Below are 25,841 nucleotides of genomic sequence, written 5' to 3' on the forward strand. Positions count from 1 at the left end.
ATATCTTATGTTTTAGGGGCACCAGGGTGGCTCAGTTGGTTAAGCATCCAACTTTGACTCAGGTCATGATCTCATGGCTCATGGGTTTGACCCCCATGTCGGGCTCTGTGCTGACAGCTCAGAGCCTGGAGCCTGTTTCACATTCTGTGTCTCCCTCTCTCTCTGCCCCTCCTCTGCTGGCTTTCTCTTTCTCTTTCTCTCGCTCTCTCAGAAATAAAAATATTAAAAAAATTTTTTTAAATGTCTTATGTTTTAAAGTAATCTCTACACCAAACATGGGGCTCGAACTCACAACCCCAAGATCAAAAGTCGCATGCTCTGACTGAGCCAGCCAGGCGTCCCTACTCTGGCTGTCTTTGATTAAAACTGTTCTGTGGTAACCTGGCCTTGGTTGTTCAACACCCAGTGCAGGATTCATAGTACTGTGTTGGGTGCTGGAACACAGGGGCAGAACAGTGGTAGCCCATGGCCTCAGGGCAATCAGTAAGGGAGAAGGACTTCAAGTGGATCACTGTAGAGCTGGTGATTTGATTACAGAGGACGGAAGAGCTGTGACAGGAGAACTGGAGGGCCGCTCCCGTCTAAGAATCAGGGAAATGAAATCTAAGCTCAACTGTGAAGATTGAGAAGGAAGGGACTTGGTGGGGTGGGGGGCGGTGCAGGCAAATCATTCCACATGGAAGGAACAGTGAGGAGGAAGGCCCTGAGGGACGGTGAGTGGGGCCAGAGGGCAGAGAGACCGGAGCTGGGACCAGGAGGGGCCGCCCTTCCTGGCAGGCTATGCTGAGGACTTCATCATAAGAGAAATGGGAAACCACGGACAGAAAGGAGAGATTTTTAAAAGATCCCTCTAGCTGTGGTGTGGAGAGTTGGTGCTGGAGTGCGGAGGTGTCCAGAGTGACTGCCGAAGGCTGGCGGAGGGGGTGGATGAAACAAGGTGGGGACAGTAGACATGGAGAGAAGTGGACAGTGGACAGAAAGGAGTGCTACACTAGAAGGTACACCATGAATGAATTCAAGGCCAGAAATAACCACTAGAACATAAGCTTCATAATAGGACATTATTAAACCGTCATTTAAATGATGCTTGTATTTACAGAACAACAACAGACACCCTGTTAGGTCTGTGCTGAGTACTGTTCTAAGCACTTCACATGTCTTAACTATGCTAACAGCTCTGAAGGCTGGTTCAAACTCATGAGTAATCAGAAATGCAAATTAAAGAATCAATGAGGTATCACTGTACAACTATTAGACTGACAATAAGTTAGAAAGTGGGTCAGGCTAGCTGCTGGCCAGGTTTAGGGGCTTGCCATTCGGCTGGTGGCAGAGTAGCCCGGCGCAGCCTGGCTAGGAGGCAGTCTGGCTCACTTGGCCAGATGAAGCTTCCATATACTCTACAAGCTAATACCCCACTTCTGGGTATGCATCCCAGAGAAACGGTGATACTGGTTCCAGGGGACTCAGGAGGAGGCTCCTCGAGGCACTGCTTCAAGGGGTAGGAGTTGGGAGGCGACCTGGTGTCTATCCCTGGGGGGTGGGCAGGTAAAATGGGAGTGCCCGCCACAGAGTGATGTTCAGCCGGATGGGGGGGCGGGGACAGGAAGCACACTAGCCCATACAGCAATGTACGTAGATTCTAAATGCTGTGAGTGAAAACAGAAACAAAAACATGTATGGCAGGATACCATTTGCAAATAAATTTTAAATAAAAATTTGCACCCAAACCAACAGTATCTTTTATAAGAATACTTACAAACAGATGAATATACAACCAGACTTTTTTGAGTGGATGCCCGTGGGAGGGTGGGGTGAATGGGAATGGAGATAGAAGAATAAATTCCAGAGGGGAGCCTCCACAGACCAAAGACAAAAACAGACCCTGATCTGAGGCATGATCCTCCCTCAGCTTTGTACCTGGGACCAAGAGCACATGAAATGGCTTTTAAAAAGACTGAAAGTCATTTAAAAATGTTAAGTCCAGGGGTGCCTGGGTAGCTCCGTCGGTTGAGCATCCAACTTTGGCTCAGGTCATGATCTCACGGTTCGTGGGTTCGAGCCCCACATCAGGCTCTGTGCTGACAGCTCAGAGCCTGGAGCCTGCTTCAGTTTCTGTGTCTCCCTCTCTCCTGCCCCTCCCCCACTCACGCTCTGTCTCCCTCTGTCTCAAAAATAAACAAACATTAAAAAAAATAAAAATTAAAAATGTTAAGTCGAGGGGCACCTGGGTGGCTCAGTCGGTTGAGCCTCCAACTTTGGCTCAGGTCATGATCTTGCGGTTCCTGAGTTCAAGCCCCGTGTCGGTCTCTGTGCTGACAGCTCAGAGCCTGGAGCCTGCTTTGGGTTCTGTGTCTCCCTCTCTCTCTCTGCACCTCTCCCACTCATGTTCTGTCTCTCTCATTCTCTCAAAAATAAATAAAAACATTAAAAAATAAATAAAAATGTTAAGTCCAAAGTAACACAGTATGGATATCCTCACCCCATATCTGAAACTTAGGTCTTTGTTTTTCACAGTTAGTGGGATTAGATTTGAGGAGTGTGGTAAACTCACTATACATGGTTTCAAATTTAGAAGTTCTGTTCCCGGCATGGAGCCAACCTCTTCAGGTTGGGTGGTCCTCCCTCTGCAGCTGGCACGAGGGTTGCTACAGCCACATGGTGCAAAGCTAATCCATTCATTCACAGCTATTAAAAAAAAAAAAAAAAAGGAAAAGGCTAAATAGACATTTTTTGAAAGAGCCCCACCTAAAACTGGGACAACAGTTCTGGCTTTTCTGAGGGAAGAAGTGTTCCTGGAATAGCAGGTCACGGTGGTCATACCCTTACGTCCCCACATTGCCCATGTGTCCAAATAGGAGACGCATTAGGAAGTTTTATCTCTGTTTCTTAAAGCACAGCAAGAGGTACAACACACTATTGTAATATTTTCTGGAATATTCTTTCTTTCATGAAAAGTCAGCAAACAAGGCAAACGACCATGTGACTGTATAACCTGAATGAATTAGCAGCTCTTTGTTACAGATTTCTTTTTAATTATGTATAAAGGAGGATTTATGGGCTATAGCCTGGAACAAAATGCTTTATAATCAAGGACGACTAATGACATGGATTATATCTAATCTGGTGTGTGTGTGTGTGTGTGTGTGTGTGTGTGTGTATTTTCTAGGTTTCTTGGTTTTGTCCCCTCTGGCCATGAGGAAAGGCAGCCACCTCCCATATGCACTTTCCACATGCTGAGCCTCACAAGGGCTCTTTAGGGGAATGATTAGCACTTTGACTTTGGGCTTCCCTTTCAGTAGGGAGGGAAACAGGCTGCTTTTAAAGTCCTGTTTGAGAAAGCGTACAAAGGAAAGTATGCAAAGGATGACTGAACTCAGCACACTAGGCTTTTGGGGGCAGGGTAAGAGAAATGCTCCTCGAATCCTTACCCAATCAGTATCAAGTACTCGCATGTGAAGCACCCTGCTAAGCCACCAGGAAAGGACAATGATAAAGCTATAATACATACAATGAGCTCTCACTACATGCTTCTTGTGGTTCTACACAGTGCCTTGTATGATCACATCACAAGAGCCCTTTGGGGTAGATACTACCGTTGCCCGTTTTAAAGATATAGAAATGGAGTCAACCACCCAAAGTCACAGAGCTAGTAAGTAATAAAGCCTGGCTCCTGATTGCTGCTTTTCCCTTATATGGCTCGGAGGTTGTACTAACAGAACGAGCATCCTCCAAGAGAGGGTGGAAAGAAAGCTCTGTAATGTGTGCATGGGGTGGGGAGAGGGGAGGGGGCAGGAGGAGGGTGACTGACTGGTTCCCACAGACAAGACCACCAAACCTGGAAGGGAGACAGCCAGACCCAGCATGTGTATCAGTTTTCCAGGGCTGCTGTAACAAAGAACCACAAATTGGGTACCTTAACAGAAACTGATCCTCTCACAGTTCTGAAGGCTAGAAGTCCCAAATCAAACTGTTGTCAGGGCCATGCTCCCTTGGAGACACTGGGTGGAATCCCTCCATGCCTCTCCCCAGCTGGCTTCTGGTGGTAGCCGTCAATCCCCAACATCCCTTGGCTGCAGCGGCAACACTTCAGTCTCTGCTCTGTCTTTACATGACATTTTCCTCTCTGTGTCTTCATGTGGTCATCCTCTATGGACATCAATCATCAGATGTAGAGCCGACGCTAATCCGGCATGGCCTCATCTTAACCCGACTGCATCTGCAGAGCCTCTATTTCCAGGGAGGGTCATGATCACAGGTAGGCGGATTAGGACTTCAATATATATATTTTTTTGAGGACACCACAACCCACAACAGCATGGAAGTGAAGATGATCTGAGATTTTGCAAGCAGCCCTGGATACACTGTGGCAGGTAAGGTATAAAGGGGTGCACGAGCCAGTGCAGGTGGGGAATTCTCCAGGGAGGAGAGAGACCGAGAGAAAGGGAGCAGGCACCCAGTACAAGGAAGGGAGTGTGAGCCCTGGTATGGAGGTGAGCAGCCAGGTTGGGAAATTGGCAAGTTCATTGAGGGATATACTTGGAGTCAAGGTTAAGAGGGTAGATTGGGGCCAGCTTAGAGAAGGCCTCTTATGGAGACTTTGTTCTGGATTGATGGCTCTAAAACAAGCTGCAACAGAGACTCTTAGAAGGCCTGCTAAAGCACAGCATGCTGGGCCTCACCTCCAGAATTCTGATTCAGCAAACGTGGGATGGGCCCTGAGAATCTGCACATTAATGAGTTCCAGGGGATTCTGCTGCTGCTGCTCTGGGGATGACCATTTCAGGCCTTCTCTCTAGGCGCAGAGTGAAATCACTGGGGCTCTGAGGGAGGGGTAGAAGTGACAAGTACCTCTCCATGTGACAGTCACTAGAATACAGCTGGATGGGGAACTGAGAACAGGACAATTCTGAGGGCCAGAGGCTATCATGAGGACCAAATGCAACGGAGGAATGTGAACTCAAGGTTTGGTTGATGTAGTGCTTCTGGCAATTAGGTCATGGGGCCTTATCCAAAGGGTAAGGATACAAAAGTGCTGATTTGAAGGGATACATGACCCCCCATGTTTATAGCAGCACTATCAACAATAGCAAAGTTATGGAAAGAGCCCAAATGTCCATCAACTGACGAATGAATAAACAAGATGTGGTATGTGTGTGTATGTGTGTGTGTGTATATACACACACACACACACACACACACACACACAGAATGGAATATTACTTGGAATATTACTCAGCCATCAAAAAGAATGAAATCTTGCCATTTGCAACAATGTGGATGGAACTATATAGGGCATTATGGTAAGCAAAAGCAGTCAGAGGAAGACAAATATATGATTTCACACAAATGAAACTTAAGAAACACAAGAGATGAACATAGGGGAAGGGAAGGAGAAATAAGATAAAAACAGAGAAGGAGGAAAACTATAAGAGACTCTTAAATATAGAGAACAAACAGGGTTGCTAGAAGGTGGGGAGTGGGGATGGGTTAAATGGGTGGTGGGCATTAAGGAGGACACTTGTTGGGATGAGTAATGGGTGTTATATGTAAGTAATAAATCACTAAATTCTCCTGAAACCATCAGTATACTATATGTTAACTAACTTGGATTTAAATAAATAAATTAAAAAAAATACTCTAGGGAAAAAAAAAAAGTGAAGATGGTGGGTCTAGCCCGTTTCAGGGAGTGTAATCGGTAAGCTCTATGACAACACAGGATGTGCTCTATTGCAAGCAGGAGCATTCTAAGAAGGCACTCTGGACAGAAATAGTTCCAATTAACAAAACGTTGAAGAAAGTTCATTCCCTGCCTCCTATTACATGGAGAGCTACTTTGACACGTAAAGACATTTACATACGCATCAAGAAGTTAAAACTAGGGGCGCCTGGGTGGCGCAGTCGGTTAAGCGTCCGACTTCAGCCAGGTCACGATCTCGCGGTCCGTGAGTTCGAGCCCCGCGTCAGGCTCTGGGCTGATGGCTCGGAGCCTGGAGCCTGTTTCCGATTCTGTGTCTCCCTCTCTCTCTGCCCCTCCCCCGTTCATGCTCTGTCTCTCTCTGTCCCAAAAATAAATAAAAAACGTTGAAAAAAAAAATTTAAAAAAAAAAAAAAAAAAAAAAAAAAAAAGAAGTTAAAACTATCCAGGGGCGCCTGGGTGGCGCAGTCGGTTAAGCGTCCGACTTCAGCCAGGTCACGATCTCGCAGTCCGTGAGTTCGAGCCCCGCGTCAGGCTCTGGGCTGATGGCTCGGAGCCTGGAGCCTGTTTCCGATTCTGTGTCTCCCTCTCTCTCTGCCCCTCCCCCGTTCATGCTCTGTCTCTCTCTGTCCCAAAAATAAATTAAAAAAACGTTGAAAAAAAAAATTTAAAAAAAAAAAAGTTAAAACTATCCATTCTAATACTCTACGAAGTCATGGCTTATTTTCAGTAAAAAAGCTGCTTAATATAAAACACAAAGGTTTGTTTTCATGTCAATGGATCAAATATTTTTCTTCCAGCGTGTATCTGGACTATCTTTATATTAGATACTACCCCATGTTTGTTTGTTTAAAGTCAAGTCACTGAAATATTGATGTGGATATTAGAAATAAACCTGAGGAACTTAATGAGGGATAGAGAATATTTATTTATTCCATTTTAGAAACCTAAGACTGCCTTTAAACTCACTCAAAACTTGGAGCCAAGTAAAGAGCAGGGATGGCGTCCCCAAGAAGCTTTGCTGTCACCTGCCATGGGGAGGCCATGAAAATGCTGGGACTCTGGGGGTTTTTAAAGACATGATTCTGCCAAAAGCTAATCCTTAGAAAACAAAACCCTGTGCTTTGGAGAAACGCTGTCCTTGTTTTTCCTCTCTTTGCAGTTGGTTGTTAACCACAGTCCCTTCATGTTGCTTTAGAGGCAGTGGTGACAACTTTAAGTGTCATGCTTTCAGGTCAAGGGAGTGGGTGGTGGGGATGCCTCTAGCTGTCAACCAGTTCCCAGGTGATTCTAATATCCCCTCCCACACACACTGGGCCTTGCTGGCCTGAAAGACTCCACTTCTAAATGTCCCCTCCATCCTTCACATTTGGTAAGAAAATATAAATGCCATGCCATTTCAGTAAAAGCAAACTTCTTCATTTTGTAAGGTTAGTTTTATGAGTCAGGCTTAGTTGGAGACAAGCAAACAAATCATTTGTGGATAAAAATTGCTGTGCTGTTCTTATGTTCTGGACAGAAAGAGCTTCAGTGTATTACATTATACTCTGGAATTATTGCATTTTCTGTCTCTTAGGCAATGCCAGATAAAGCAAATAGTCTATGGAGCAAAAGTCAGTGACCTTCAGATCACGCCCCATCCCATGGGGTCCAAGGAGACCTTTGCACGTGGACACTTTGCTTTATTAGGTTAAGTAGCAGTGGATAGAAAGACACAGAATGCTGTTTAGCCAACTCTGGTTACAAGTTCTTGACCCTACTAAAGAAGTTAAAGTGGAAATGGCCAGAGACAGTGTTACCCTTGGTTTCCCCTCTAGCTCAGGGTGTGGCTAATTAGAAAAGGTGGTTGTAAGAGGGATACTAAGTGTTGGGTCCCCCTCATTCCTCTAGAAGGGCTGGAGTAGGTCAGGGCCTGGCCTAGCTTGTGTTCCAGAGGGCCAGTGGTCCCATCACCCTTCCAGTTACCTTTATTTCATTGAACAAATACATAATAATTTGTCTCTTAAAGGACCCTCTGTCAGAAGAATGGAGGAAACAGAGGTTGTCTTCCATAGTATAGAAACAGACATACTCCTGTTGAGGAGCGAGAACAAAGCTGCCTACGGTCAAGTACCAAGACTGTGTGTAAAGGGCAGACAGGTTTGGAGGCGAGGAGATCACCAAGGCTGCAGAGATCAGCCAGACAAGAGGTGTGAGCAAGAGCTGCCATTTCTTGGGGACAGTCCCATGTCCAGCAGTGTGGTAAGTACTTGCATGAGCCCACAGCTACCCCAGAAACAGGGTGAGGCAGGCCGAATAATGGCCCCCAAAGATGCCCACCTCCTAATTCCTGGAACCTGTAAATATACTACTTAACATAGCAAAGGGACTTCACCAACCTGAGGCTTGAGGATCCTCCAGTTAAGGAGCTTAAGATGGGCAGACATCCTGGATTATCCAGGTGGAATATTTGCAAGAGTTATTAGAAGCAGACAGGAATGAGGCACCTGTGTCTTCCTCTCTCTCTGACCCTCCTCTGCTCATGTTCTGTCTCTCTCTCTATCAAAAATAAACATGAAGAAAATGAAAAGAAGCAGACGGTAGTGTTGTATTCAGGAGACGCTTTGCTGCTGCCTTGGAAGATAGGAGCATGAGCCAAGAAACTGGACAAGGCAAGGACACAGATTCTCCCCTAGAGTCTCCAGAAGGAATGCAGCCCTTCCAACACCTTGATCTAGCCCAGGGAGACTCACTTGGACTTCTGACCCCCAGAATTGTAAGAAAATAAACGTGTGGAGTTGTTTAACCTACAAAGTTTGTGGCTGTTACAGCAATGAAACTAGTTATAGATGTTAGGGATTCTTTTTAAGATTTTTTTTAACGTTTATTTTTGAGAGAGAGAGCGAGCGAGTGAGCAGGGAAGGGGCCGAAAGAGAGGGAGACACAGAATCCGAAGCAGGCTCCAGGCTCTGAGCTGTGAGCACAGAGCCCGAAGCGGGGCTCAAACGCGTGAACTGGGAGATCAAGACCTGGGCCAAAGTCTGACGCTTAACTGACTGAGCCACCCACTAATATTAGTGATTCTTTATGTGTTCTGCATGGGCAGGTCCTTTTGTGACCATCGTGGTTTTACATACCCCTTGCACACAGTTACAAGACCCCTTGATAACTTGACTTCACTGGTTAGAAACATCCTGAATAACCAAAAGAAGTCACTTAGATTGCAGACTTGCTATGGCTACTGTTCTCAACCACTCCTGTGGGACCAGCTCTGTAAAAACTCCTTCAATTGAGGCACCACTGCAAAGGCAACTAAATGCCAAGGGTGCATGTGAGAGGATAAATCTCTGGGGTGACTCATTGTCCATACACTGAGATCAAAGGTCAGGTTGGATTTGGGACATTGTGTGTGTATTTAACATTCTGTGCGTCATTAATCAGTCATTTTAGTGTTGAGAATTTATATTCTATCTCCAGCAGAACAGCCTCGGCTGTTCAAGGAAGGATGTGCAACCAAGCAAGACTCCTGGTGGTTAGGTTCATGACCCACCGCCAGTGATCTTTAAATGGGGCCGCTGCTCATAATCTGTGATCACACACATCCCTGGCTATGACACCACATGTGGCAAGACAAGTGGAAAGTGTTGTGGGATGGTAAAAAAATGTTTATGGTTCAAAAACAATTCATTACAAGCTGGTCAAAAGCATTCCTACTTACTAGCTCATCTGGGTGCAGTTGGCTTGGGTGAGTGGGGCTAAGTGCCAAAGAGGCCAAGGCCTAAGTTTATCATCTGGGCCAGATGGCCTTTCCCATCCCATGCTAAACCCAGACTCTGCAGTCAGAGCCTGCAGACCAGATGGGTGCTGTAATGAGAGGATGGGTGGAGACCTTGGGTGCACCTGTGCCTTTTCAGCACAAGGGATGCCTGGGAAAGAAGTTGAGAGTGTATCTCTGTTTTGTGGTCTCAGGATCATTATGTTTCATTTCCCAGAGCAGGGTGAGGGCACTGAGGAACACTATGCTCATCTTGCAAATCCCACCCGGGTTCTTTCGTGATGGCTGTAAAAGCAGTTAGGAGACTTCCTTAAGTGAAAGTATAGATTGGAAAGTGATAAAGGAAGGCTTTTCTTAGTAGAGCAAGTGCTCTCCTAAATGCCTGTGGCTCAGCAGACAGGCTCTGTGGGTGGGTACCCACAGCAGCCTAGCCTGTCTGTCCCACTGGTGGCCCGAGACTTACCGAAAGTCCATTGTTTTGCTCCCAAACTTGCTCCTGCCAGGTGTGCCTATTATCTAATTGCAAATTAACTGTCAGGTAAACTGGAAGCGTGGGTGTGAAACAGAAGTGTCATGTCCACAAAATCCAAGGTAAATTTGTAGAAGGAATTGATGAAGTCTCTAAAACTCTTGCTGTTGAATTGGGTGTGGGTGAGTCAAGACTGAGCAAGAAAGAAGAAAAAAGGGTAAAAGTAGAGGATTATGCGCTGTATCCTTTGCAAGTGCTCCCCTGCACTGTAAGTAAACCAAAATGAAAGACATGGATGATCCATAACGGCTGAGTTTTCTTGCTACAGAAACCGCAAGGGGTGACAGTTAAAAGGCCCTTGCCCTGTACCAAAAAATAGGTGATTCATTTATATTTATTGATTTTAATTTAAATAGAAACATTTGGGCCTAACATATGGGCCCAAATTTTAATTTAAATAGAAACATATGGGCCTAACCTCCCTCCCCCAAACAAATGAACCAAGAAATGTAAGAGGGCATTCACCCTAAGTGACCAATCCTCAAACAATGGCTGCTTCCTGAATGGGTGCCTTTCTCATGAAGTATGTGCACACAAAGATCTTTAAATGTCAGGGAAGGGCTGGCTGGCCTCTCATCAACTGCTAGGGGAAGTGGTCTCAGTACTTGCTGAGACTTGTCTCACTGTAAGGGGCAACCTCTTAAGGGGAGGGAGGAGTCAGGAGTGGGGCTGATCCAGGATATCCTGGTTATCAACCCCAAACTCTCCCACCACTCTGCACTGTGGGTAATGAGGCTGTGCTACATGGTATCAGAAAAACGGAAGTTCCCTTGGTGGTGGAGGGTAGTGTAAAGCCAGAAAAGAGATGCCACCAGGTAGGGCAGTGAGGGAACACAAGCTGTGGTGTGTGGTCTCTCCCTACAATTAGTAAACAAAACAGAATGGCTCTTTCAGCAGCTAGCATTGATTTCGTTTCAAAACTTGGCTACATTTCCTACCACAGCTATCACTGCATTTCACCACGAGAGGGCAACAGTGTTTCTAAAATGAGGGATTTTTGCAGAACTAAGAAATCACTTAGAATCCAGGAAATTTCCAGGCTAGAAGAGATCTTAAAAATCATTTGGTTTACTGGCTTTCAAAATCTTCTTAGCTGAAACCAAAATCAAGAATCTCATTCTCCATAATCACCTAGTTCATACATGTATATTTGAAACACATCTTAGATACTATTTACTCTTACTTTTGCAACACACTCCAGTAGTTTGTATTCTAAACAATTTTGTTAAAACATCTACAACCTACTAAACTGATTTCTTAACCCACTATGGGGGCCATTATTTTGAAAACTCCTGACTTGGTCCCTGCTTCTCATCTTACAAAGGGGTGCAGGGACCTCATGGGTGGAGAGGGCTCCCTACTGGCTACACTTCTCACACATACCCAGCCACCTGCTCACCCTGGGCTCAGTCATGGATGAGGGACATTGTGTAGCAAGTGAGCACTCACTCTGGAAATGCACTGATTGAATCAAGAATGCAGACCCGTTTTGGGGATCTACTATTTTTTACTTCTTGTCCATACTATGACTGTTCTTGTAATTAAAGCAGAAATTCCTTAAGCCACTATGCTGAAAGTTCCATGCAGGTGGTGTCTGTGCTCCTCATTCAGGTAGCTGAGACACTGCTTCAAAACTGAGTGAGTCTCAAAGAGGGTTTCCCCGATGATCCCAGCCCAATCTGAATTGGGGCCATAATGTGTAGCCCAGTGTCTGGCGCATAGTAAGTGCTCAACAAATAACTCATAGATAAATGGATCACCCTCAGACAGTATAATGGTAACTCACATTTTTATACTTTACCACTGGTACTTGTATCATCTTATAGAAAGAACTCTTAAAAATTGCCTAGCATGGTCGGCAGAACATGGATTATTTCCACTCCAAATGAGGGTATAACCAGAGAAGACATGATCTTTCTTCTCTAGGTTGTGTGGCTCACTGGAGGTAAAACAGGGGCTAGAATACGGGTTCCCTACAACACCACACCAACTGGTCACCCACATTCTGGAAAGGCAGCCCATGGCAGCTCCCCAGTAGAAACAGCACACACACTCAAGCCGCCCCCTGCTCTGCTTCTGCTGCCCCGCAGGATTCTGGCAGGCCACTGCCACAAATTTAAGACACACTTTGCCCCTGGCTGCCTTGATCACCCTTGGAGGGGGGGGGGGGGTGTCTGTCTTCACTTAGTGGTGATGTTTCGAGGTGGCAGAGGAATGGAGGGAAAATTTCACCAAATTGCTGGGAAAAACTGAAAACACTTTAGCCTCTGGAAATTCTTGGCCCTGAAAGTCACTGAGCTCGCTTTCCTGGCTCCTTGATTTAAAAACACTTATGGGGCTCCTGGGTGGCTCAGTCGGTTAAGCATCAGATAGGCTCAGGTCATGAACTGGTGGTTCGTGAGTTCGAGCCCTGCATTAGGCTCTGTGCTGACAACTCAGAGCCTGGAGCCTCCTTTGGGTTGATTCTGTGTCTCCCTCTCTCTCTGTTCCTCCCCCACTTGCATTCTTTCTCTCTTTCAAAAATAAAGATTAAAAAAAAATTTTTAAACATGTATAACCATTTTCAGAAGAAATGTAAAGGTAAACCAAATGACAATAGGAAGTTATCCTTTCTTAGGGTCAATGCCCTGGATTCCCCTACTTATTAACTCTTCCTCCCCCATCTCATGCATATCTGCCTCTGATGTGTTGATTTACTCCCCCACCGGTTTTTTTTGTTTGCTTGTTTTCGTCAAAAGGAGAATCTCCTTAAAATTCAGGAACGTTATACTCTTACGGATGAAAAACACTGAGTTCTTTGTGGAAGAGAAGAGGAATTTTTACTTAACTCACTTGTGTTTTGAGAGCTTAGTTTGATTATTTTGTGAAAGATGCCATGTATTTAATCTTTCTTTCAAGGGGATGACTAAATGCATAAAAAAGCAAAGTGTTATTATTTAGCTTTTATGGTTTTGGAAGGAAGAAAATAATTCCTGAATTTGAAAACCGAGCTTGGTTTTCTGTAAGGAACCCTCCTCAATGAAAACCAGGAAGCAAATCTTCAGGGACACTCTTTTTGGGCTCTGGGAGGTGGCTACTTGGATAGAAAGTTCTCAAGCTCTGTTTCTGCACTTCTCTGTTGGACTAGTAAAACTGAACAACTTTCTCCCTGAGCCAGTAAGGATTGTCAAAACAGGTGAGGAGAGTAGGTTGCCTTTTTCTAGGAAAAATTTTATTTCAGCGGTCAATAAATTTAACAACCTCAGGTACAAGATTAAGTCTTTGACGAACCAAGGCTGAGTTTCCAAAATGTCCTCTCCACCTCTGTATCTGACACCAAGTCTAGAGCAATCTAGAACAAAAATCCTACTGCCACTCTTCAGAACTTATAGGAACTCCCGGGTGGCTCAGTCGGTTAAGTCGTTAAGGGTCATGCTCTTGGTTTCAGCTCAGGTCATGATCTCATGGTTCCTATAGCCAGAGCCTGGAAATTAGCAACCAAATAACGAGCTGCCAAATTCTCATTCATTGCATTCACAGGGAAAACAGCTCTGGTCCACTCCCCTTAAAGCAGACGCCAGTATTACCAAGGTTTCTGCCCAGGCCAACGCGTAAATTCCAACCACATTATCCTGAAGCCCTTGCAGGGTCGCCTGCAATTAAAAGGCACTCCGTCCACAGTCCGCAGGGGAACTGGCATAGTTTTTGGAAATCCCGCCCAGGACTTCTGCTGGGGCCATGGTGGGCCGCGCAGGGACCACCCCCTTCACAACCACCTCTGGGTACTCCCAGACAAGATCCAGCCTTGCCTTTGGGGCCGGTTCTTCAGTTTCCCCATGCACCTCTTTCCCAGGAATGGGAGCTGCCCTGTAAAAAAAAATCTATGGTCTCATAAATGCCGAAAGGGCCACCCAGCTTTCTGCGAACTGCGCACAACCACGGACCGCTCCACGGCCTGAACACTTCGCGGCCGCTGATCTCCCCCAACGCCGTACTCCTCACAGACCCACTCTCGGATCCGCCGCTGGGCGGGCAGGCGCGCACACAAGTGTCACAGCCCCTACGGTGCGCCGCCGCGTGGCGCCCGCACTCACCCTGGCGCGGCCCTCCAGCACGTCGGCCAGCACGCGCAGGGTGCTGGGCGAGCCCGCGCGGAAGTTGACGAAGTGCAGCGCCGCGCGCGCCGCCTGCTCCAGGAGTCCGCGCGGGAGCTCCGGGTCCCGGCGCCGAAGGGAGTTCTCGGGCTCCCCGGCCCCCGCGGGTGCCGCCGCCACCCCTTGCAGGGCGAGCGACAGCAGCAGCGCGAGCGGCAGAACCGCGGCGCGCGGGCGCCCGGTCCCAGAAGCGGGCGGCGGTTGCAGGCGGGGCGGCATGGACGCGGGCGGGCGCGGCGTTCGACGGACAGGCTCCAAGTGAGCTGCGCCGGCGCTCGAGGAAATAAGGCCGCGGCGGGCCACTCCCCTCCGCCCTCGGGGCGGCCCGCTGCTCGCTCGGAGCCCGGGTCCATGCCCGGCCGCGCCCTCTCGGCGCTGCTTCCAGCCCCTGGACCCCTCCGCCCCGCCCCACTCCCACTCCGCCCGGGCCCCAGCTTCCCGGCTCGATGCCGGGACGCGGCGGCGCCTCCGCGGCGCGGGGCCGGGCATGTCCAGCCCCGGCTGCGCTGGCAGGGGACGAGGGGGGCAATGGAGACTCCTTCCCCGAGGGAGCACGACTTGCCCGCCGCCACCCTGCGCCGCGCCCCCAGCCCAGTCCGTGAGCCGGCTTCTCTCCTCTGCAGTTGCTGCGATTTCGAAACCCTTCGGATTTTAGAGAGAACCTGCTTCAGTTCTCCAAGGCTTGGAACTTCGGTTTCGCACACAGTGAAATTGGGGACCGTGGAGAGAAGTGGGAGAGACTCAGTCAGCATTGATGGGGGTCCCTGTGGCACAGTGACGTTGGAACTGGGACAGGTCTTCAGAAAGCTGGGGCTGGAGAGGAGGCTGTAAGTGGTCAGCAGGACCTTCACCCCCTGGTCATTGCGGGGGTGGGGGTGGTTCAGGTGAAGACTCAGGCCCCTATTTGGGTGAGTGAGTCAGGAATTGTTGGTGAGATCTTGGAGGGAAGATGCTCCTCTAGAGAGCGAGCCGTCCCCTTGCTGCGCCTTCGAGAGGAAGCCTGTAGCCCCAGAAGGTGCTGGTGCCATCTTGCCACCCTCAGGAAAGTAGGCATCAGGGTGAAGACAACTGGGGGGGGGGGGGGGGAGGCAGGAATGAGGCATGGAAAGAAATCAAGTCCTTGGAGATGATTTCAAGGTGAAATGAAGTCCTGCTGACTCAAGACCCACCTGAAGCCTACCCTAGCTCTAGACTTTAGAGTTTTAAGAACCAATAAACCAAATTTATTGTTTAAGCCAACTTGAGCATGATTTTGTTGTAACAGTTGAAGAATTCCTAATTTTTCTGCTAAGGCGGATACTACTAGCAGGAACCAAAGTTATAAGGCTGCCGTGTGTGTGTGTGTGTGTGTGTGTGTGTGTGTGTGTGTGTGTAAGGGGTCTGCTTGTACCAGCACTGGAGGACAGTCTGGGACTACCTCAGCTACTCCCTACCTTGAGAAGACCCTATTGGCAGATCCCACTAACTTTGGGCTGAGCCAGGCTGGTTAAGGCCAGGCTGGGAGTTACAGCTCCCAGGCTGGAAAACAGCTCCAGTCTCTCAGGCTCTTCTCTAAGAAGAGCAGATCAGGAGGAGTGGGAGGGGCAAAAGACCCTGCAGGAGGAGAAGGAATCCGCTAGAGACTTGAGCCTGGACCGTGGTGAGAAGTCCCATCCAGAGCACTGGGATGGATGGACTGTTTTGTAAAGGCCTGAGTACTCTTTATTGACAACTTAGTTTTCTCCCCGTCCCTCACCCCTGATATCACCAGTTGCAAGCATCCCCACACAGATGAAATCAATGATTAGAAAGCACAGATGATATCAATTAGGAAAATGATGAAAACATTTCCTATTCATACATGAGTGAGGCCACAGAATGTAACACCACAACTCATTTCTGGACATTTGCACAGAACGTCTGGAAGGACAATTGGAAACTGCTAACAGTGGTTGCCTCTGCAAGAGGGAGCTGGGGGTGGGAGGGGTTTACTTTAACTGCAAGTCTTTGGTTCTTTGCCATCATCTCTTGCTGGTAGCGCAACAGTGGGGAGCTTGGACTTGGAGCCAGACCCCCAGCTTCACTAGTGTGAGCTGAGGCATGACTCAACTGCTCTGCACTTTTTTGGTGCCTCCTAATGGTTTGCATCTGCTAATATCTGTACATACATAAAGCGCTTCCAACGGTGCTAGGCACACAGTAATGGCTAAGTGCGTGATTGTACTCTTTAGCCTTCTTAACCTATTATTAGAGCTATTAGCAAGCCAGAAAATGTGATTCTATATCCCTTTTCTGTTCTCTTCAGCAGGTGAAAGTGAAGGGAGGTGGGATTGGGAGGAGTATATGGATAATCAATCCTTGACCACTGAAAGCTGTTTAACCAAAGCTCAGGTGTGACTGAGATGATCCTTTTCTCTGAGGCTTGGAACCAGGGACACTTGTGAAGAAAGTGTGGGTCACCTGGTTCCCTGGATCTGCATTCTGCATGCTCTAAGGTGACATTAGTTTTTGTTTCAGTTAAGTCCTATAGATCTTTACATTTCTCATGCTATGTCCCCAGGCCTGTAATGTAGTAATTGTCCTAAAACCCCTGGAGGAAAGCACTTTGCTGGCAAGGAAAGAAAAGAAGCCCTGCTCGACAGTGAGCTGTTTGCATACAACATTTGGCTTTCTGATCTCTCCCTTGAAGATACCTAGGACTCAGGGAGAAATTCATTGTCCTCAGCATGGGCCCATAAGCTACCTGATGCTCACACCAGCTGCAGCAAGTTTCCAGAGATGGGAACAAGACCCAGGGCTTGAAGCATCACACCTACACCCCACCAGATCCTCGGTAGCCAGGCAGAGGGCACCCGCAGTGCCAACGGCTCTAGAATGCAGGTCTGGGTTGGGATGGCTGTGATAGGTGTCTGAATCTGAGATTAAGGAGGGAGCCTTTCTAGCTTGAACTAGTAAGAATGAATTCTTTGAGATGCAGAACTGGAGATAAGGTTCTTTCTATTAAAGATGTGAGGGGCCTCTGGCGCTTTCTCAGCCTTAGCGCCATCTTCTTGGAAACCTCTGCACCATGAGAGCCAAGTGGAGGAAGAAGTGAATGCACAGGCTGAAGTGTAAAAGAAGAAAGATGAGGTAGAAGTCTGAGTAAACCGCTAGCTTGTACACCCATGGAGCCACAGGAGCAGAAATAAGGAAAGCCAGACGCCAGGGACACTGGTACCAATTGTTGGACTACACGCCTACTTTCTAGAACTTGATTCGGTGGATCTAGAACATCCATTGCCATCTAATTGCAACCACCACCTTTGAGAGACTTGCCTTGCTCCTACCAAAACAGTCCCTTTTGATCCTTTGCTTTGGACCTGTGACCTTTGGGACTAATTCTGTTTTCATTTGTGGTTGAATGTGACCCACGTACAATAAAATCCACTCTTCTGCTGCCTTAGCTGGAGTAAAAATAAAATAAAAAAAATAAAAAGGTGGTGCCTGTGTGGCTTAGTTGGTTGAGTGTCTGACTCTTGATTTCAGCTCAGGTCCTGATCTCACAGTTTGTGAGTTCAAGGCCTGCACTGGGCTCTGCACTGACAGGTGTGGAACCTGCTTGGGATTCTCTCCCTCCCTCTCTCTTTGCCCCTCCCTTGCTTGCTTGCTCTCTCTCTCTCTCTCTCTATCTCTCAAAATAAATAAATAAACTTTAAAAACTAAAAAAAAAATAAAAGAGATGTGATATAAAATAGAGTAGTTGCATTTATTACTGTCACCAAGGAAAGATTTCACATGACATAGTTTAGTTAGAGACTGAAATTGATGTGTTTGGAAGCCTCCAAATCCAAGTGGGTAAGGTAACCAGCACTATCCAAAATAACTTTAGAGTAAAAAGGTTTCTCTATTTGCATTGTCTAATATGGGAGCCATTAGTTACGTGTAGTTACCACGTGTTTGAAATGTGGTTAGTGCAACTGAAGAATGAATTTTTAATTTTATGTAATTTTAATTGATTTAAATATATGTAGCCACTTGTGGCTGATTACCATACTAGACAGCACAGTTATAGACAACTGACTTCACTACAGGGTTGATTTGGGGAAAGAGGGAAAATAGTATTTTGGGGAGTTGTGTTTCAGATATGATGCTACATGCTTTCTGTAACAGAATTACCTCCTTCAATCTCCACAGTTTAGAGGACTAAACTGGAAGCCAGAGAGAGGTTACACGATTTGCCCAAGGTCTCATTACCAGCAAGGGTCAGGAAAGGGGTCCACACTCAGGTGTGGCCCATTGTTTCTCCAAGCACTATTTTGTACATTCTACAACCAGAGACTCAAGGTGGAGGGGTTTGGATTACATAAAACAAAACAAAAAGCCTAAAGAATGATGGGAAAATATGACTTTGTGGTCAGAGGAGTTGGGATTATTTTGTTTTGAGAGAAGAATACTGAAGGAGCCACTCAATCTTCAGTGTGAAATTCAAGGATCATTTTTTTAAAGGGGAGTAGTGGGTTGTCTCTGTTACCACTAGTGAAAGCTTCCTTTTATTCTGGTTTTTCTTGGTTCTGATGTGTGGGCATTTCTCATATCTCAGTGAGCCTGGCTAGACTTCAGGCCCTCAGGAGGAACTCAACAGCTTGGGCCTTAGGATGTTGTATGAGGAGCATTTGGGATGGCCAGAAACTGGTGGCATCTAAAGAAAATAAAAAGCATCAAGCTTTCTATATTCAAATTATTTGGTGATTGCAACACTGGTTGTTAGCTAAGGTACACAGTGAGTGGGGACAACCTATTTGCCTGACCACTCCTGATTCGGCGTCACTGCAGCATTTGAGCAGATTAATGTCAGTACCCAAGGTGTTGGATTTTGCAATTTTCCAAATAAGTCCTCATTTTTGCATGTAATGCTAGTTAGGAATGCAGCATCTTTATAGATCAATTATACATTTTCTAATGAATTTTGCTTGGCATTTTCCATCATTGATCCTTCCATCAATCACTTAGGACAGGATATTTGCCATTCCAAGAATGAATTAACATTCAACTTGATTTATAAACTGTGATGTAAAATAAATGACAAGTTGGGACTGTTTTAATTTTCCAAGCAAAAGATACTTAAGTAAAGCTTGAAACTGTAAAGTTTATTCTTTCTTGAGAAGATGCTATATTCATTACAGAGTGAAATAAAGAATTTTAAAGTTTTTTTTTTCCCCTGGCGGTACTACTTAGGATTTCATGTTTTTCAAAGAAAAATCCCTAGTAATTGTTCATATTTGTATACCATGAACTCTCTGGAGTGATCGATTTTTGAAACTCTGTTTATGACGCTAGTGCTCACCACTAAACTTCATAGAGTATGTTATCAGGGCCAACTAAAACCAATTCCGCATACCGCAGAGGACTGCATCTGCCCACGTATAGCAGCCTAGATAACAGGACAATGTGTTAGAAAACCCACATTGTATTTTTTTCCCTTCTCACCATTCTTTCCACAGAGTACATGACAGGGCATGTGTCTAATAGTAAGAACAGAATACTGATACAGTAAACCACCTGACTGATAAATAGATGACACAATCGCCTAGACAACTTATATATAAGCAGACGTCAGGCAAGTTCCTTGCAATGTAATGATGCAGTAGGGGTAGCTTCAAGTTGGGAAGTTCTTCCAGAAAAGCTGCATTTGTGGTGGGTTTAGAAGAGTCAGCAAGTTGTGAGAACATCAAGTTGGGGGACTGTTCCAGGCAGAAGGGGTGGCCTGAATGAATTGTAGGGAAGGCCAAGCTCAGGACAGCAGTGAAGCTGACTGGGATGGTGCCAGCGGCTACCTGAGGTAAAGGAAACAGACAGAAGACCCTGAAGCCCAGAAAGAGGCATTTTGTTCTTAGAAGTTCCCCCAGAAGTTTCCACATGCCTAGGCTGAGAAGAATGCACAGTACACAGGGGTACCTGGGTGGCTCAGTCAGTTAAGGGTCCAACTCTTGATTTCTGCTCAGGTCATGATCTCATATTTGTGAGTTGAGCCCTGAGTAGGGCTCTGTGCTGGCAGTGTGGAGCCTGCTCGGGGTTCTCTCTCTATGCCCCTCCCCCGCTCTCCCACAGTCTCTCCCTCACAAGCTTTCTCTCTCTCTCTCCCTCAAAATAAATAAACATTAAAAGAAAATTTTTAAAAATTACAAATAAAAGAATCCACAGTGCACAAAGTGAGTTAGATTATATGAACATTATTTTTTTGGAAATAAATAACTAGTTCAAAAATGATTTTCACTGGTAAATAACAGAAATGATCAGACTTTAGGATAAGCAGACACTATTATGGACTATGGGCTATTATTTTGAGAGAGAGAGAGAGAGAGAGAGAGAGAGCATGAGCAGGGGAGGGGCAGAGAGAGAGAGAGAGAGAGAGAGAGAGAGAGAGAGAGAATCCCAAACAGGCTCCATGCTGTCAGTGCAGAGCCTGATGTGGGGCTCTATCTCATGAACCAGGAGATCATGACCTGAGCTGAAATCAAGGGATGCTCCACCAACAGAGCCACCCAGGCACCCCTCTACCTTTTGATTCTTAAAAGACTTAAAGTACAGAAGAGTGCAGAGGGTTCTGGTCTGAGAGGCAGGAGGAAAGACTTCTAGCCCAGCTCAGCCACCCTAACTGGCCTCAGCCTCTTCTGTATAAGATGCTGGTTTGGGGGTAAATTAGATGATAATCAGAAGGAAGAACCAGTATGGAACACTGTGATTATACTCTCCTTTAGCTGTGCCTCCCCATTGCAGAGAGGCTTGCTGGATTGTCCTTCCTTTGGACTAATCTCAGTGACATCTTCCCACCCTCTACAAGAAGCCCTGTGCTCTCTCCCCAGCATGCAGGTATCATACATGGACTTATTACCTATTTTATTTTATTATTATTTTATACTTCAGTAGTTCCTTTTTATTTACTTCACATTTTATTTATTTTTCAGCTTTTTTGGGGTTTTAAAAAATCCAAACAAAAAAAGACTGATAGTTTAATTTTTATGCCTATTTTCTGAATTAAATGAGACAATCAAATGTTTGAAATTTGATAAATGAGATGGCTCATGTTTTAGATTGTGAGTAAAGCAATGTGGCAGTCAGGATGGGCTAGGGTATGCTGCAATAGTGAACAATGCGTCAGTCTCAGGACTTAAAACAGCAAAGGTATATTGTGTTGCTCTCACTACCACTCCATCACAGGTTGGCTGGGGGCTGGCCTGTATCACTTGTTCCAGGGAGCAGGTGAAGGAATAGCCTCTTTGGGAGCATTGCTCCTTGCTGTGGTGGAGGGGAAAAGGACCAGGGGGAATCGTGCTCAGGCTCTTAAAATTCCTGTCACATTTTATTGGCCAAAGCATGGCATATGGCCATGCCTAACTTCTTCAGGGGGTGGGAAGGTACAATATCATTACGTTTCCCAGGAAGTGGCAAGCTGGAAATATTTGGAACAGCACAAAGGTCTGCCACAACAGTAATTATTAGGCAAGGCCCTACTTACTCATAAGTCTTTTTGTATGTCATCTCAGTCTGCTAGGGCTGCCATAACAAAGCACCACAGACTGGGTGAACTGAACAGCAGAAATTAATTTTCTCACAACTCTGGAGGCTAGAAGTCTGAAATTAAGGTCCTGGCAGAGTTGGTTTCATGTGAGGCCTCTCTCCTTGGTTTGCAGATAGCCACTTTTGCTGTCTCTTCCCGTGGTCTTCCCACTGTGTGTGTCTGTCTTAATCTCCTTTTTTTATAGGGACACCAGTCATAGTGGATTAAGGCCTGCCCTAATGACTTCATTTTACCTGAATTACCTATTTAAAAGTCCTATCTCCAAATATAGTCAGAAGTACTCGGGGTTAGGACTTCAACATGAATTTGGTGGGGACACAATTCAGCCCATAATAGATATGATATTAAAACTGGGGCCTGTCTCACTAAGTAAGGCTATAACAATGACGGGAATATGCAAAACTTTTCAGTGCATTTTATCCCTATACTTGGGGCCAAAACTCTAATGAGATCAATTTCTGTCAATAAATCATTTTTTGCTATACCTTTCAAGACAGATAAAAAGACATGTTGTGATTAGAATAATAAAAGAAATAACATTAAGAACTACAAATTTAATTACAGGCCTGTGGAGGGTTTCCCTGATTCATCTCCTACCCTAAACTCTGAATTTATTACATAGTTCAGAGTCCTGATTTAACTTTTTACTGGCTTAAAAAAAATTTTTTTAATGTTTATTTATTTTTGAGAGAGAAAGAGACAAAGCATGAGCAGGGGAGGGGCAGAGAGAGAGAGGGAGTCATAGAACCTGAAACAGGTTCCAGGCTCTGAGCTGTCAACACAGAGCCTGACGCAGGGCTGGAACCCACAAACTGTGAAATCATGACCTGAGCTGAAGCCAGATGCTTAACCGACTGAGCCACCCAGGTGCCCCTTCTTTTTATTGGCTTTAATGGGTCTCTTGTGAAATGTGTTAGAAAGCCATAGAACGATTGCTCTTATTGAATACATCCCTGCTATTGGACAGTGACTTAGGCTAGTGGTTCTCAAACCTGTATATGCATCAGAATCCCAGTAGGTCCAGGATGGGCCTGAGGCTTTGCACTTCTGACCAGTTCCCAGGGGATGCTGATGCTGCTGGTACCACCCCAGGGATCAGACTTCAAACACCACTGGTTCAGGAAGTTGCAGTTGACATGATGGAGAACTACCTTCGTATACATCTCATCTCTGAGTGCCTGTGTGGGGGATGCCCGGAGGCAACCTGGTTAGTGTAGGTACACTTGTTGGCACCTTCCAGGCATGGGCTGACATGGGCTGAGCAAGACAGTCAGAACTGTCAATCGTCTAACCAGGACTAGCTGTTTTGTATTTCTTCATCGCGACACAAGCCATATATTACCCACTCTGCACAAGGCTGCTTCCTCTTAGCCCACTCTTCAATCATTTTGTTTTTGTTTTTAGAACACAGGGTCCTGCGTTAAAGAACATTCTTTTTAATAGTTATGCCAATTCCACCAAAGTCTTGAGAAAAAAAAAGACTTACCCAATCCTTTTTCCATGTCCAACTGGGCTGCTTTTCTTAAAGGAAAATCTCCTGGGCTCAATGTTAACTGTGACCACCTCTGCTTTGGGAGTCACAGAGCTCCTTGCCAAGACACAGCACTACAGCCTGCACTCACCCTCTTCTTGATGTCCGTGTGCCCTCCTGTTTAGGGCTGCATACTCAGGCTGTGCCATTAGGACTAGTGGTTTTTTTCGTTCCCTGAGAAGTGAGGTGGGGAGGTGACGAATGTATAGTGCAGAAGAGGTAGATGGGTGGGGGGGGGGGGACACTGCTTTCTGCCTACCCAATATCCATTCTCCTTTTCTTCCTTACTAGCTAAACCCTAGTATTGTTCAGGATTGCAATGTATCCATTGAATACTGCGCCAGGGCCCTTGCAGCTGGGGTAGCTGTGTGACCTGATCCTGTCCAATGACATCCAAGGGGTTTCCACACAATGATTCCAGGATGGCTTTTAAAAGGGGTTTGGCTTAGGGGCACCTGGGTGGCTCAGTAGGTTAAGTGTCCGACTTCGGCTCAGGTCATGATCTCCCGGTCTGTGGGTTCAAGCTCCGCATTGGGCTCTGTGTTGACAGCTCAGAGCCTGGAGCTTGCTTTGGATTCTGTGTTTCCCTCTCTCTCTACTCCTCCCCCACTCGTGCTCTCTCTCTCTCTTTCTCTCTGTCTCAAAAGTGAATAAACATCAAAAAAAATTTTTTTAAATAGAGGTTTGGCTTAGCTGGGGTGTTGTTATGGACCTTTGCCCTTCACCCCTTTCTTTTTTCCTTCCTGGAATGCAGACGGTAGGCTTGGAGATACAGCAGCCACTCTGCCACCACAGAAGCTATGCACCGAGGGAGGGGGAGCAGGAGAGAGAAGGACCTTGCCTCTCTAGTGGTATCCCCAAGTGGCTGCAGGACTCCAGACTCTCTTATGTGAGAAAACTAACCCCTGACCAGACAGGGCCTCTTTCCGTCAGGTTTTTGGTACTTGTGAGGGCTCTGCCTGCCTCAAGGAGCATGAAGTCCTGGAAAGAAGAGAAGTCATTGGGATGTATGTGAGCATGCTCCCTGATACTGACGACGATGGTGATGACAATTGTTAACCACCTTTTCCTGAGGACTTACTCTAGGTCGGGTACAATGCCATGTCTTAGATTGGTCATTTTACACATGACAGACCTAAGGCTCAGAGGGTATTTAATTTAATAATAAGCCCAAATCACACAGCCAGGAAGTGGTGAAGGTGGGATTCTGGCCTGAGTCTGTCTGACCACTCCACCCTTCATCATGACTCTTGACCCCTCTAACTCTGGTTCCTAGGCTTCTGCCTTCGGTGTCTGGAGGTGGGTATTGAGGTTCATGGCTCTGGCACCCATAGCTTGGTATCTCTCTGTTATGGGCTGAATGTTTGTGTTCCTCACCCTCCAAATTCATATATTGAAGCCCTAGCCCCCACTGTTACGATATTCGGAGGTGGAACCTTTGAGAGATAATCGGGTTTAGATGAGGTTATGAGGGCAACACTATTCTCCATGAAGGGATAGTGTCCTTATTAGCAGAAGACAGACCAGAGCATGCTCCTTCTCTCCACCATGTGAGGACACGGTGAGAAGGTGACCACCTGCAAGCCAGGGAGAGAGACCGCACAGGTTTTAAACCTGGAAGTTCTGTGTCTGTCTGGAAACTCCCCTCAGTCCCAGGCAAACCAAGATGGTCAGTCACCTAACCTGTACCTCTTTACTCTTTTTCAGCTTACATAATGAATTTCCTAAAATGTTTCTGGTAGGGCAGGTATCTACTTCCACCTGATCCCCCTCTCTGGCCGACACTCCACTTTGTCAATGTCACTCTTAAGATGTAGCACCTGTGACAAGAGGAGAGCATCAATGTTGAGTTTAGCAGACTGTCTGTCAATGTGTTCAATTTTTAACCAACTGTACTACACCACTGATGCACAACTGCATGTGTGATCAGTGAAAACCATTGGGCTTCTTTTCTGCCAAGTCAGGTGTCCCCACTCCCACCCTGGATTTGGCAATTGGCTTTTGCGCCTGATGGTAGTTTGTTTTTAGTTTATTCTAGTTTAAGTTTTTGGCTTGGGCCCCATCATTGTTCCTGTTTAGGGGATGTGAATTATGAGTCTCTGGCCCCTCTTACTGGTGGTCTCATCCCTGTGTGTGGCTTCTGAACATTTGGCAAATGCATCTTCTATGCCCTCATCCAAATTGTTGATTAAAATGTTTAAGAACCTTGAGGGTCTGTCAGTCAATAACTTATAGTTTTCCCATTGAGCCACCTCAGAATAGATCTAATTGTGTTTGGGCCCTCAGGGGTAACCCTAGAGGCTTTTGCGCACATGCTCATAAAAAAATTGGGATCCCTTAGGGGCCAAAGCCTTTTCCAGAAAGCCTAGGGTGTCATTGGGTCAACCCCACTCTGAATGAGCACAGATAATTGAGGCGTTGACCCTGTAATTATGTAGGCAGTACACTCCCAGCAGAGGCCTAATCTTCAGTTGACTCCCACTGCTACTCTGAGGTCTCTGACTCACCTCCTCTTACCTTCCATTATTTACCAAACTTCTGGGGGGATGAGATTGATTTTCTTAGTGTTTCAAGATTGTATTCCATCATAAAGAGACTGGTACAATGGGATATACCTTCCAGTGTAACCTTTTAGAATTTGTGTTTTAACTTTTTTATTCCT

General features: G+C 46.2%; 1 protein-coding gene across 1 annotated transcript in view; it reads right to left on the minus strand.

Annotated features, from left to right (window-relative positions):
* The window catches only part of RARRES1 (retinoic acid receptor responder 1), a 59,198-nt gene extending 42,960 nt beyond the window's left edge, over nucleotides 1-16,238 (minus strand). The window contains exons 1-2 of the mRNA XM_058732514.1: nucleotides 16,083-16,238; nucleotides 14,052-14,753 (exon numbers count right to left, since the gene is read on the minus strand). Of these exons, the coding sequence (XP_058588497.1) occupies nucleotides 14,052-14,753; nucleotides 16,083-16,238 (858 nt within the window). The remainder of the gene's footprint in view (nucleotides 1-14,051; nucleotides 14,754-16,082) is intronic.
* Between the last annotated feature and the right edge of the window lie 9,603 nt (nucleotides 16,239-25,841).

This window comes from Neofelis nebulosa, chromosome 5 (assembly GCF_028018385.1).
Source record: "Neofelis nebulosa isolate mNeoNeb1 chromosome 5, mNeoNeb1.pri, whole genome shotgun sequence".
In the NCBI taxonomy this organism is placed as follows: Eukaryota; Metazoa; Chordata; class Mammalia; order Carnivora; family Felidae; genus Neofelis; species Neofelis nebulosa.